This window comes from Sebastes fasciatus, chromosome 24 (assembly GCF_043250625.1).
Source record: "Sebastes fasciatus isolate fSebFas1 chromosome 24, fSebFas1.pri, whole genome shotgun sequence".
Taxonomy (NCBI): Eukaryota; Metazoa; Chordata; class Actinopteri; order Perciformes; family Sebastidae; genus Sebastes; species Sebastes fasciatus.
Genome location: NC_133818.1, coordinates 10839213 through 10851890, shown reverse-complemented (window position 1 = coordinate 10851890; position 12678 = coordinate 10839213). Strand labels below are relative to the sequence as shown.

The 12678-nt window shown below is 43.6% G+C and overlaps 1 protein-coding gene across 1 annotated transcript; it reads left to right on the top strand.

Moving 5' to 3' along the window:
- The first annotated feature begins 4879 nt into the window (after positions 1-4879).
- On the top strand, positions 4880-11487 carry LOC141763070 (zona pellucida sperm-binding protein 3-like). The gene is made up of 11 exons (XM_074627342.1): positions 4880-5391; positions 5466-5565; positions 5962-6077; positions 6153-6271; positions 7425-7531; positions 8079-8256; positions 9367-9484; positions 10378-10469; positions 10580-10674; positions 11113-11217; positions 11331-11487. The coding sequence occupies exons 1-11, from the start codon at positions 5011-5013 to the stop codon at positions 11456-11458; spliced, it is 1539 nt and encodes a 512-aa protein (XP_074483443.1). The 5' UTR covers positions 4880-5010; the 3' UTR covers positions 11459-11487.
- Positions 11488-12678: the final 1191 nt, after the last annotated feature.

The following is a 12678-nucleotide window of genomic DNA, read 5'->3' as shown; positions in this document are numbered from 1 at the left end:
CCCTTTAAGCATGTCCCAATTTGCTCTAAAATGAAGTAATTCAGCCCATTTTACCCAGAAAAACGGGCTGATTTGTCTGCGATGATTCAAATGTTGGCGAGATTACCAGAGGGGGACTTCAGAGAAGAAAAAAAAAAGGGAGCAAAGCAGAACAAAACTATTAAATCTTTCATCATTTCCCACTCTCCTATAACCTCGTTGCGCTGGTTGGAGCTGAGGTCTAGACATTGGGGAAAGGCAATAGCCATCCATCATGTCCGATTATGCCGTTTAGATGTAATTGCAAACCCTTAAGGATCGCTCCACCGTCCTCATCCCATGCGCACACGAAATGCACATGCACACACACACCTGCAGGGGAAGAATATCACTGTTGGTTCTGCAGACGGAGAGAGAGAGAGACAGAGAGGGAGCAGGCAGCCACCTCCATACACATTTCACAGACAATCAAATTAGAGCTGGCGTTCAATACATCACTGACAAATTGTTTATTAAACAAAAGGCTTGGATTGCAGCATAACTGAGAAAGATTCAAGCGACGAGAGAGGAGCGGGGGGCTGCCCATGTAAGGAAGACATGTTGCCCTCGTTCGCACAAACACACCATTTATGTCCCTTTTTCTTACCACGGCGGAGTCAAACGGCACCATTTACAAATGCATTGTGAGGATATAAACACTGGGATAAAACAATGTCAATGAGGTCACTGTTCACGCTGTTTGATTCCCATCGGGGGCCACCCACGTTTCACACGGCACGGCGAAGCACTCTGGTTAAAAGCGTCACCATATGGTACGTTAATGTGCTCGCATCATTTGTTTCCTGTCATCTCTTATATTTAAAGGTCATATAGATTCATATATCTTGTTGTGTAGCAAGTGACAGCGCAGTTTTAAGTGGGAAATGCTGCTCAGAAGAGGTGGATGTGTATAGGCTACATTATGCAACATTTATCATTTCATAGATTCACCTCTGAAAAGGCATTACAGTGGAAGTGTAGTCAGCTTCACCGCAGTTGCAATAAATTCCAAAAGCTCCACCCAAAGTAGCGTCTTTAGGGATTTATTGGTGAAAGGAGTGGTCTGGGAAGTTTCAATGATACCTTTTGACTTATTATTCCCCATTTAAATTCTGACTTTTGTGAATTTGTAGCTCCTATATCTTACATTCCCACCTTTAAAACCTCGGCCATGAGTGTTTGCCACTCAAAAGATATAGACCTTTACTTTACAAAGGTGGCCAGAAACTCAAATTACTCAAATTACCTGGGGGCCACATGGCCAAGTTTGTGTATCCTAGGGGGGGGGGGGGCACTTGAGGAAAATTGAGGAAATAGGAAATTGTCTCGCAGCTTGAGACTCCTGCTTTAACGTAATTACTTCCCTCTTGAAGGGGAAAATAGATTTATGGAGTTTGACACAAACTATCCTCCAAAGGTCAAACTTGAAACTACATTCTGTGGCCTTCCTCTGGAGATGGAGTTGCTCAGTTGTCATGAGATGGTTTATTACGTATGACGTATGGTATCATGTGATAACAAGTGGTTGTATATGGAAACTACTACATAGAAACAGACAATCTTCTCACTGATGGTCTCGTTTGCGTATGTCATAGAGGCTTCAGTATTACACTGAGATTGTTTCGTAACCAGTTAAAAGTTACACAACAAATAAAAAAAGTTAGCACGGTTAAATATCATCAGATTAGCTCTTCAATAGAAATCAGATAACACCAAAAAATGAGAAGTTGCTCCCTTGAGAGGAACTTTTGGAGCCCATGATGTCGGGCGTGGCAGGAGGCTAAAGGTCAGCTCCTGATTCTCCCGCCGCCGCATTGTACCTCTAACACGGGGCGATGACACCTGTCAATCAGACCTTTTATGCCCGTGACAAAAGCCTCTCTCGGGCTATTGAGCGGAGACAGCGATCCCTTCATGAGAAATGTCATGGATGTTGTGATAAAAAACGAGGTCGGCCGTGGGGAAGAGGAGAGGCTCATGTCAAAAACTCTCCACCGGAGTGTGTTTGTGTCACCGTGGCCTCGCTGTGTCACCGTGGCTTTACCGCTAAATGATACTGTTATTGCAGCGCTGGGAGATCATTATCCCGTCGGAGTGTGTGTGTGTGTGGAGGCAATGTGTGTGGTCGGTAGGTGATGCATGTCTTTAATAACAGTCCATTAGCTCTCAGTGTGCGTCTCCTTTTTGTATATATGGTATGTGAAACAGAACGTGTGTCCTTGTGTGGCGACGTGTTGGAAAGGGTCGCTGATGGGCCGTGAATCAGAGGCCCGGCGTGTTGTTATTTCATGTCGCTCCCAACGGGACGGGACCGAGCACCGCGGGCCGCCGTCTGTTATCCCTCACCCCGAGGTTCACTGACCTCCGGCATATTTTTCTTCTTTGTTTTCACTTTCTCTTCCCCCTACCCCCCTCCAACTTCTTCCTCCTCACACTTGTTCTCCTATCGCCTCTCTCACATATTTCATCTTTGACTTCACCCATATTTGCTCCCTTATAATAAAATTGCCAACATACCACGTACGATGCCAGAAAAACCACATGCCAGGACATGTTGGAAGGAGAAAATATCTCCCTGTCCCACGCAAAAATCTATTCTGACAAAACGCATAGAAATCTGCTGATCTCGAACGCTGCTCGCCCACCACAACAGCAGGCTATAACTAATCCATCTCCCACTACATGTTTTAAATGAGCCTCCATAACCGTTATCCGTATGGTGCAGAGCGTGCGCGGGCCAAATCGAGCCCGATTCCGTGACTTTGTGCTGTCAGCAAAACGTGACGAGGGACGTGTGTGTGTGTGTGTGTTGCTGTCGCTGAGCATCTGCGTCGTCGGCGTGGTTGATTTTCCATCTGGTAGCGTGTGTATGAGTTTATTGTCTAAACAGAGGACCGGCCTATTTACCTGCATCATCCTGTCCTTGTCTCAAAAATGCAGCAGGATTATTGGAAACAGAAGCTGATGGGAGTGGCGGCAGCAGTGTGTGTGGAGGAAGAAGCTGCCAGGCCCCTTTCAGAAACCCTCACGGGGGCCACATTAGGGCCCTCCGGGGGCCAAATTAGAGGCAGCTAACCAAGTTAGAGATGGGTTGCAGAGGGGGCCTGACTGGCAGGGATGGACTGATTTCACTCCAGCCTCCTGAACCACATGCACACATACACATACACACACCTCCTCTCTTTGTTTCGCCGCAGATCAGCAAAAGATAAAAGCCAGTTCCTGACAATAGCAGCCTCTCTGTTGGGGAGTCTGCAGGGAGATCCTGACAGAGAGGAAGAGCTATAATGTATTCCTGTAGGCCAGCCCAGATTAGTGTGTCTGTATCAAGAGGAAGTAGTGATTTTAACTAAATTAGCCTTTAGAACAGGGACTTTCTTTAAATTAAATCTTATTAGGGTTTTTTATTTATCCCATATGTTCTTGCTGGAAATAGTTCCAGTTCCAGAAAGTATGAATGCAGATGCTGAGAAATGGTGATTTTAGAGTCTGTCTATATCATAAAAAGGAAATGTATTATTTTAATCTAAGCTGAAACTAAGAGGAAAAAGTCGGTATATTTTCAATAGAGTTTGAAAAGTGTATAAAATGATACTCTAGAATATTTACATTTTCTCCCATTAGCATCCAATACCATCATAATATACCATAACTTCAGTGCCAGAACAAGCACATTTAGATTTTGTATTTTTCTTTTCTAAATTCAAAAGAAACTTAAGAGTAATTTGGTGGAGGAGAAACTGATTCACAACAGGTACGCCAATGTGTGATTGACGTGCCTGCTGCTGGCACCAATTCAAGACCCCGCCCTCTGCTTCCTGTCACATGTCACGCACCCGCGGCGGTGGTGACATTTGTGAAGTCTCACAGAGAAGATGATCGTAAATCTGAGGTTTTTATGAGCGGCCGCTGAACTCCGCAGACTGTTGACCGCGTAGCCTTGACATTCAAGGCCGCGCGGCATGAAAAAAAAAAACCCCGGTGGTTCCAACTCCCTGAAAGCGTTGATTGATTGGTCTCGTGGGGGCAGTGAAAGCCACTCACTGTTAGGGTCAGGCTTGTTTCTGTTTATAAAAGTCTTTGTTCATTAGCATCATGACAAGTGGAGGTTTGGCAGGCGGGGTTCTCCTTTAAAACACAGAATGCTCCATATTTTTGGCTTTTTCCACATATGATTATTTAAATTAAATTGCTTTGACATGAAGAGAGTTGAAGCGTATGACGGGTGGAAGTAACAAAAAATAATTAGAGGTGATGAAAATGCATGTGAATTGAAAAATTGAGTGATAAATTATCAAGTGATTTGATTACTTTAAAGTCAATTTGATTAAAACAGTCGTGATATGATGAAAACAGAGCCATGTTTCATCATTTTCACCATCTCACATTCATCATTGACAACACTAAATTCCCATTTATCATTTAAGGAAAAGTGGATCTATTAGCGCAGCCTAACTTTGTGCAGACGTTCGCCTGCACTGTAGTCAGTGGATGTGGTTTTTGATTGACATTTTGTGCCGAATGTGCTGAAAAATTAATTGCGTGCTGTAAATGATAAATGTCAGTTGGGTGTTGCGAATGAGAAAAACTGTCGCCAATTAATCAAATCACTTGATCATTTATCACTCCATTTTTCATTTCACATCTATTTTTTTACGGCTCCTTTTTTTTTAATTCACATTCATCCCCATTGATTCCATTTTTTATCAATTAATTTTTGTTACTTCCACCCCTCATAGAAGTGGACTAAACAGGCTGTAAATTCAGCCTTTTGGAGTGCACAGCCAAGCAGCTATCATCTAATCTGCACTTGTATTTAGTGAAAAGGAAGAGAGGAAAGGAAAGCTTCAGAGATTGAATCCTCCAGGCTGGAATCCAATCAAGTCATTAGGAGGAGGTGGAGCCCGAGCCAAGTTCCCACAACTTGATCAAAAGAGCAGCAGTGCTCTGAAAAAAAACCACCATCACAACTTTACTGTGTGATAAGTTGTGATGGGGCTCAGAAAGGTGGTTCTGTTCGGGTTTGCGCTTCTCCTCTCAGGTGGGAATCCTTGTGCTGCACAAAACGTCAGCACCAATGAGACTGAAATCCCACAAGAAGAAAAATTGACAGCAAGCTCACTGCTGCCGAGATCAGCGCAGACGGCAGATCATCAGTCAAACCGGACGGAGCACAGTCGTCCTGTCACCCACCGCCTCAAGATCCACCAGCTCAGGAAGCAAAAACCGCCTCTTGTGGAGCAGTTGCACACTTATCAAAACCCGCAGAGCCCGAAGGCCAGCCGGCTGACCTCAGAGCAGCAGGCTCCAGAGTTGTTCAAACTGGCGTTTCAAGGCCCTGATCTGAACCCGCCTGTCAAGCCAGAATCAAAGGTATGACTTCAGCCCTTTTTTGATCTTCTGCACCATTTAAAGTTCCCTGTGATTAAATGTGAATGATATTCCAGGTGCTGGTGTTTGAGCAGAGGGTGCCTGTGCCGGCTGACAGCGTGGCAGCGCGCTGTGGCGAACGAGAGGTCACCGTAGAGGTCAAACAGAACTTCCTAGGTAATGGTGTACTTGTTTGAATTGATCCGTTGTGTGTGTCCACAGTGGCACCGGCACGAGCCCATTTAACATGGTCTGGAAAAGAAAGGGTTCAGGTTAGAGGCCCGAATTGGAAAATGTAATGGAACGGTGAAGATGGGACACTCAGGGCTGATTACTGCAAATGGCGCAGACTACGGACCGATCAATATTATGTTTCCTTTTATTTCTTCACTCCTGCATGGCCGATCCGTGCTCAAACGCTGACTCTCAGTGATGCATTAAGAAAGCTTTTTGTTTGTCCTGTGGCTGAACCTCCTCTTGCTGTGAGTGTTATTGACTGGACCAGGGAGGAGAGATGGCCCCAGGTATAATGGTCCCTGATTTAAGCTGCACCTTTTTCCTCTTTGTTCCTAGGAAACGGCCAGTTGATCCGTCCGAGTGATCTGACCTTAGGAGGCTGCGCCGCACTCGACACCGCTCGCGTCCTGCACTTCCAGACAGAGTTACATGGTTGCGGCTGCACGGTGACGGTGTGTGGCTCTCTGCCTCCTTTAGTGTCCACCCACTCTTTTGTGTATTTGAAGTAACTGTTTTTCTTGTATCAGATGACTGAAGAAGCCGTCATCTACTCCTTTACTCTGATGTACTCTCCGACACCCATTGGCAGCACCTTCGTTTTAAAGACCAACCCTGCTGAGGTGGTAATTGAATGCCACTATCGAAGGTACAGTCTCATTATTTCCCCCCTTGTACTCGATTCAAGTCCAAGTCCAGCCCTGCTGTTCGCACAGATTATCTGCAGGTCTCAAAGCCTTACCTTACGAGGTATTTAATTAGATATTTTTACTGGCAACAAAAGTCATAATAATAAATCATTCTAGGCCTTATCATCTCTACTGGTTTTCCTTCACACTTTGGCCAGTAAACAGGTTTTAAATTGCATTCTTTGTGGTGTTAAAGGGATAGTTTGGGTGTTTTGAAGTGGGGTTGTATGAGGTACTTATCCATAGTCAGTGTGTTACCTACAGTAGATGGCGGTCAGCACACCCCTAGTTTGGAGAAGCGGGTAGGAGTTACTGCACAGAAGCTAAGCAATGTACTGCTGTGGATGGGGCAAGCAGCAAAGCGTATTTTAACCACCTAAAAGAAATCAATATCAGCTTAAGTGTAAGCTATATTTAGAATATTTTCACTGGTTCACCTTGCCGTGTGATAGCCCTTTCAGACGGGGAACTGAAGCCGTTTTATCCATCTGTCGCCAAAGCCACCAGACTCCATTGAAAAAAACAGTAATTTAACCTCGCAGAACACTGGAGTTGCTGGTCTACAGCTGCCTCGATCGGTTAGTTTGTTTGTGCTATTGTGTGACTTTGGTGAATCCGAACTAACCAAAGACACACAATAACACAAACAAACTTACCAATTGAGGCAGCGGTAGACCAGCAACCCCCTGTGTTCTGCGAAGTAAAATTTGTGTTTTTTTCAATGGAGTCTGGTTGCTTTGGCGAGAGCATAGATAACGGCATCAGTTTCCCCGGCGGAAACATAGACTGTATAGCTGTCTGACCGCAAGGTAAACTGGTAAAATATTCTAACTCTATAGATTTTTTTGGGTGTCTAAAATACGTTTTGCTGCCGGCCCCGTCCACAGCAGTACATCGCTTTACTTCTGTGCGGTAACTCCTGTCTGCTTCTCCAAGCTGGGGGCTTCAAAACACCCAAACGATCCTTTTAAGGTCTTTAAAGGTTTGAATTTAACTGTGGTGACCCCTCCAGAAGTGTTATTTGTCACATTTACTCTCTCTACTCCTGAGGCACACACTCTTCTGCCTCTCTCTCTAGTGAAATGCCCGTCCTTCCTGTAATTGTCCTCACAGGAGGCATGATGTGAGCAGCGGCGGCGCCGTGAGGCCTACCTGGAAGCCGTTCGCCTCCAACACGCTGGCGGAGCAACAGCTGCACTTCTCCCTGCGTCTCGTGACAGGTGGGGGGAACACACGTCCAAAATAAAAAATAAAAAAAAAACTAAGCTGATGTTCTGCAAGTTTTGATTTGCGCCGGGCGGTTTGGCTAATTTCCCCAGCGACTGCTGTAATTGCAATCACAGGGACTGTTAAAAGATGCTAAGCAGTGACTTGATAAACAGGAAGGGGAACTTTTTGATGCATGGTGATGAGCTGAAATTACACGCCTCGTAGGGTGCGGCTGACCTGACGGGGTCACTCGCGCAATAAAGTGATCAATAAACAGCTGATTATGCTTTCTAATTAATTCCAACACTGCAGACAGCGACTGCACCAAATTGTCTGAATGAAGTTATGAAAGTTTAGTTTTTGCAGGCGCAGACGCTCATCTGTGTTTCTTCTAGGTTAATGATATCTGTGATTCATTTAAAGTACTTTTCTCTTATTGTTACCTATATGCCATCTGCTACATGGCCCACTCTCCCCCACGGGCATCAGTTAACTCTCATCTAATCAGATTGATGGCCCCAGCATTACTTATATTCTTCTTCTTCTGTATTTGATTAGAGGACTGGCAGTCGCCGAGGCCCTCCAGTGTTTACTTCCTGAGTGACGTGATGCACATCGAGGCGGCGGTCCTCCGGGGTCACCACGTTCCTCTGAGGGTCTACGTGGACAGCTGCGTGGCCACCGCGAGCCCCGACCCCAACTCGCAACCCAATTACCCCTTCGTCAGCAACCACGGGTGAGAAGCTGGGCAGTATTTGTCTAAGCTAGTCCTAATAATCAAGATTTAGGTTTAGTTGCATATCATATTGTATCTAGTACACACACTTTAATAGGCTACTCTATCAAAAAGTAAGCACAGCTACAAACCAAGTATACCTTTCTGTAGGCCTATAAGGCAAGAATACTTAATTATACTTTTCTTAAGTATATCTTGATCAAAAGATTAAGTACAAGTAGGTCTATAAGCCAAGTATACTTAGACTTTTCTGTATACTTTACAGTATAAGCCAAGTATACTTAGACTTTTCTGTATACTTGCTTGTCAGTATAAGCCAAGTGTACTTAGACTTTTCTGTATACTTGTCAGTGTGAGCCAAGTATACTGATGTATACTTGTGTTTAGTATATCTCTGATAAGTACACAAAAAGTAAACTGAAAGTGTACTCTCTTATTTCAAGTATAAAAGAAGTATACTAATAGTACACTTGAATAAACTTCTTTTCGGTGAGGGTACCCTTACCAAAAAGAAGTATACTTCAAGTTTATTTTATGATGTAAACTTAAGTATAGTTCAGGTATATTCCCAAGTATACTTTATGTAATAAGTATACCAACATAAATGTACTAGTAGTATACTTGTAAGAATACTACTTCCATACTTCTTGGGACTAAATTGGCCCACTTTTTAGTTTATAAAAGTATACTTTAAATGTAAGAGTAGTAAACTTTGAGTACACAATTAGTTTATATCCAAGTTGTATTTTGTACTGCAACTATTATATGAATTATACTACAAGTGAACTCATAGGCATACTGTTAGTTTACTAGTTATATATACTTGTAGCCTACTCCTCAGTTTAAGCCAAATATACTTTTCTGTATAATTGCCAAGTACACTTAGACTTTTCTGTATACTTGTACTGAAGGATACTTATGTATAGTTTCGTTAAGTATATCTCTGAGAAGTACATAAAAAGTAAACTGAAAGCATACTTTCTTATTTTAAGTTTAAGTATACTAAAGGCACACTTGAATAAACTTCTTCTTTGTAAGGGTATTAAGAGCATTCATGGTCCGTCTGTGTGTATGAATATGAATCCTGTGCCTGTATGTTTGCCATATAAGGTGTTTAAGTGACGGTAAGCTGACGGGAGCCAAGTCTTACTTCATGCAGCGGAGCCAGGAGGATAAACTTCACTTCCAGCTGAAAGCCTTCAGGTTCCACCGAGATCACAGGAATTCAGTAAGTACCAGACGTGTTTATGCTGATCTTGAATCATATAGTTAGACATTTGACTTTTCAGGCGGTTAATTTACTATTCAAGCAATCTGATCAAGCCAAAGTGTTACTTTAACAATCCTTTCAGCTGTTCTGTGTGTCTCTGACGTGCTAAGTTGGCATGTAATGTACACATTAGTAAGTGTTGTTTGAAGGCCGTAACACCCTGGGTTGCTATCTGTGCTTAAAGTTCAAATACTTTCCAGCTGAGGACATGAAAGCCCTCTCAGGTAACTATAATATAGGTGGAAAAAGCCAGAGTAGAGCTGTGCCATAAATACGAGTCAGTGCCAACTCTGAAAACCTTTTTAATGAGAGCTTTGGATGAATCTTAAAGGTCCCACATTGTAAAAAGTGATTTTTTTCAAGTCTTTTTTTAATATAAAAACTGTGAAAGTATCAAAACGCTCAATCCACAGAGAAATACGCAAAGCCGTATTCAGAAACTCTGCGTTTGAAACAAGCCGTCAGGATTTCTGTACATTTGTGATGTTACAAATCTACGATATATATATATATAGACAATTTCCCAGTTTAATGTGTCCCAGTTTATTTCCTGTTGCAGTGTATGTGAATATCAGCTGACAGGAAGTAAACATGGACCCAAGTTGTTGCCTGGCAACACGATTCCGCTGAAATGTGCTAAAACGGAGCGTTTCAGACAGAGGGTGAATACAGGTATATTCAGGCTGACAGTATGAGGAAAATAATGTGTTTTTTGAACATTAAATCATGTAAACATGTTCTAGTAGAAACCCCAAATACAAGTATGAACCTGGAAATTAACATGATATGTCCCCTTTAATACTACCCCTTTAACATATTAATGTATATAATGTCTTTTAATGTCCTCATAGCTCTACATCACATGTCGCCTGAGAGCAACAAAAGTCTCCGTTCCCATCGACTCGCAACACAAAGCATGTTCCTTCTTGACTGAAGCTAACAGGTGACTGTTTCTTTAATTTGACTGATTTCCCCGTTATGTTTAAATAATATATTTTTTCCACAAGATTTCCTCAGCCTCTGTAACACACTGTTTTCTTTGCTCTTGGACAGATGGGTAGCATCAGGTGGAGACAATGAGGTGTGCGGCTGCTGTGAGACCAGCTGCAGTGAGCGGAGACTGAAAAGAAGCCTTGCAGCAGATGCTGGTACAGTTTACAGAAGCAACACTACATTACACTCAGGGATGAACATTTCACACTGACCCAGGGGAGACATTTTGACACTGCGCTGTTGTCATATTGAATATTTTCCGGTACAATTCTCAAAAGGACATCCCAAAAAAAGGATTTGTATGTCCATCTGAATGGTTGTGAAGTAGCAAGCCTCACCCAATCCTATTAGAAATGAACCCAAAAGAGTGAAATCTAATCAGCCAGGCAGAGGTTGCACCCATATTTAGACAAGCTAACTTGCCTTCATTTGGCACACATGCTGTTTATGCATCTTTGGAGGATTGATTTTGAGCTGATCCTTTTTTAATTGTCCAGCCAATCAGTCGTATCGTGAACGGTTGAATCAGCTGCGCTAAGTAGATGTTTTTTTTTAACCCCTCCATCCTACCAATGTTGCACTTCTTCCTCCAGACCTGCAGTGGGAGGGAACGGTGGCTCTGGGCCCCATCGTGCTGGAGGAGAGCATCCTGCTGGAGGAGCTGACCGAGCTCCAAACACAGGAAGTGACTCAAGCACGTAAGACGGCACCGCTGGTTTGGAAAATACATTCAAATCCACTTTTTTCCTCTCCTGCTAAACGCTGTAACCAATGCAACCGATAATGTTTGTCTCTTGCTCTCCATCCTCAGCCTCCCGTTCATCAATAGCCCTGCTGTTTGGAGCGAGTACAGCGCTGGCGGTGGTGCTGCTACTTTTCATGGGTGCTATCATTCGCAGCAGACAGTCCAAGCCCACTGGACACTTTGTTTGCACCTGATTTAAGACAATAAAACATTTATAACCCAAGCCACATTTTTCCTTTTACTCTTTGCTATAGAGGGGGAAAAAAAGGACCATAGATTTGTTTCCTGCTTTAAACTCCTGAGTTAAACTCTGCTTTATTTGGTTATCATAGTATGCCGCGCACTATATTCCAGGTTATAGGCTTGCCCGGGTTAAAAGGGGTTAAGCTGTAGTGTCCAGCATCGCAGAAACTGACCCCGGCTATAAAATGTATGCTGTATACACAACGAGGCACCGTATATTGCTCTATCAATCACAGGGCTTTAATACCAAGCAGGAGTTTACAGTTTTTGTGGCACGATGCAGTAAATGAATACTTTGCTTAATATGGTTATGGTTTTCATAATGCACAGGGGCAGGTCTGGAAAAACGGGGGGTGGCCGGTGAGTGACCTGTATATTCACATTAATATGTGTACATAAAAGTGCTTTACAAACAAGACAAGAAGTGTGCAAACTATGAAATGCCCCCAAGCGCCGGCCTTTATGCTTAATTCATGCATGGATGATTTGTACGGTTAATTTTTAGGGAGCACGCAGCCGGTCCAGTCGTTGCCCTGATCTCGGGGAGCTAATTTAGTACACACCATTACTACCGAGCCGCCATGTAATTCACTTGAGCCGCATGAGATTTTTCCATTTTTATACTAATCCACAAAGAAAACCCTTGAAAAAAAAGGAATGAAAAGCAGAGTGCCATTGGCACCGCGCTGCGCGCTAAAACATAAAGCACCATTCCGGTAACAATAGTCATATTTTAGCTTCGGGCCATTTTCGGCTTTTCCCTTTAATTCCCCCCGCCCCCCTCCAGCTTTCTGCCAGTGGCGGGAGTATTCACGAAATGGGGCTCATCATGAACTGTTGCTCACAAGCCCAGGAAGACGAATAGACATAATTAAAAAGCCCATAAAGGCGAGAGCAGGGGCTTTTATTACAGTAATATGTGAAGGCCTCGGTTTAATGGGGTGTTTGTTCCCGTGTGCATGGCTGACGGCTGCGCTAGTTTACTGCCGGAGCGATGCTGACCCCCCCCTCCCATCTCCAACACACCAGAGGCTAATAAAAAGCCATACCTAACGATGCGCCAGCAGGAAGCATGACAGCGAAAAGCAGGCACACACTCACTCCCACAAGCCTCTCCCTAAAAACGAGTCATTGAGGATGTGGGGACGGGGTTTTATTGTGAGGAGAAAGA

Bases quoted from the DNA above. Each gene is read 5' to 3' on its own strand.
- LOC141763070 (XM_074627342.1), top strand. From the start codon at position 5,011: ATGGGGCTCAGAAAGGTGGTTCTGTTCGGGTTTGCGCTTCTCCTCTCA. The intron at 9,485-10,377 runs GTAAGTACCAGA...ATGTCCTCATAG, and splicing joins ACCGAGATCACAGGAATTCA to CTCTACATCACATGTCGCCT. The intron at 10,675-11,112 runs GTACAGTTTACA...TTCTTCCTCCAG, and splicing joins AAGCCTTGCAGCAGATGCTG to ACCTGCAGTGGGAGGGAACG.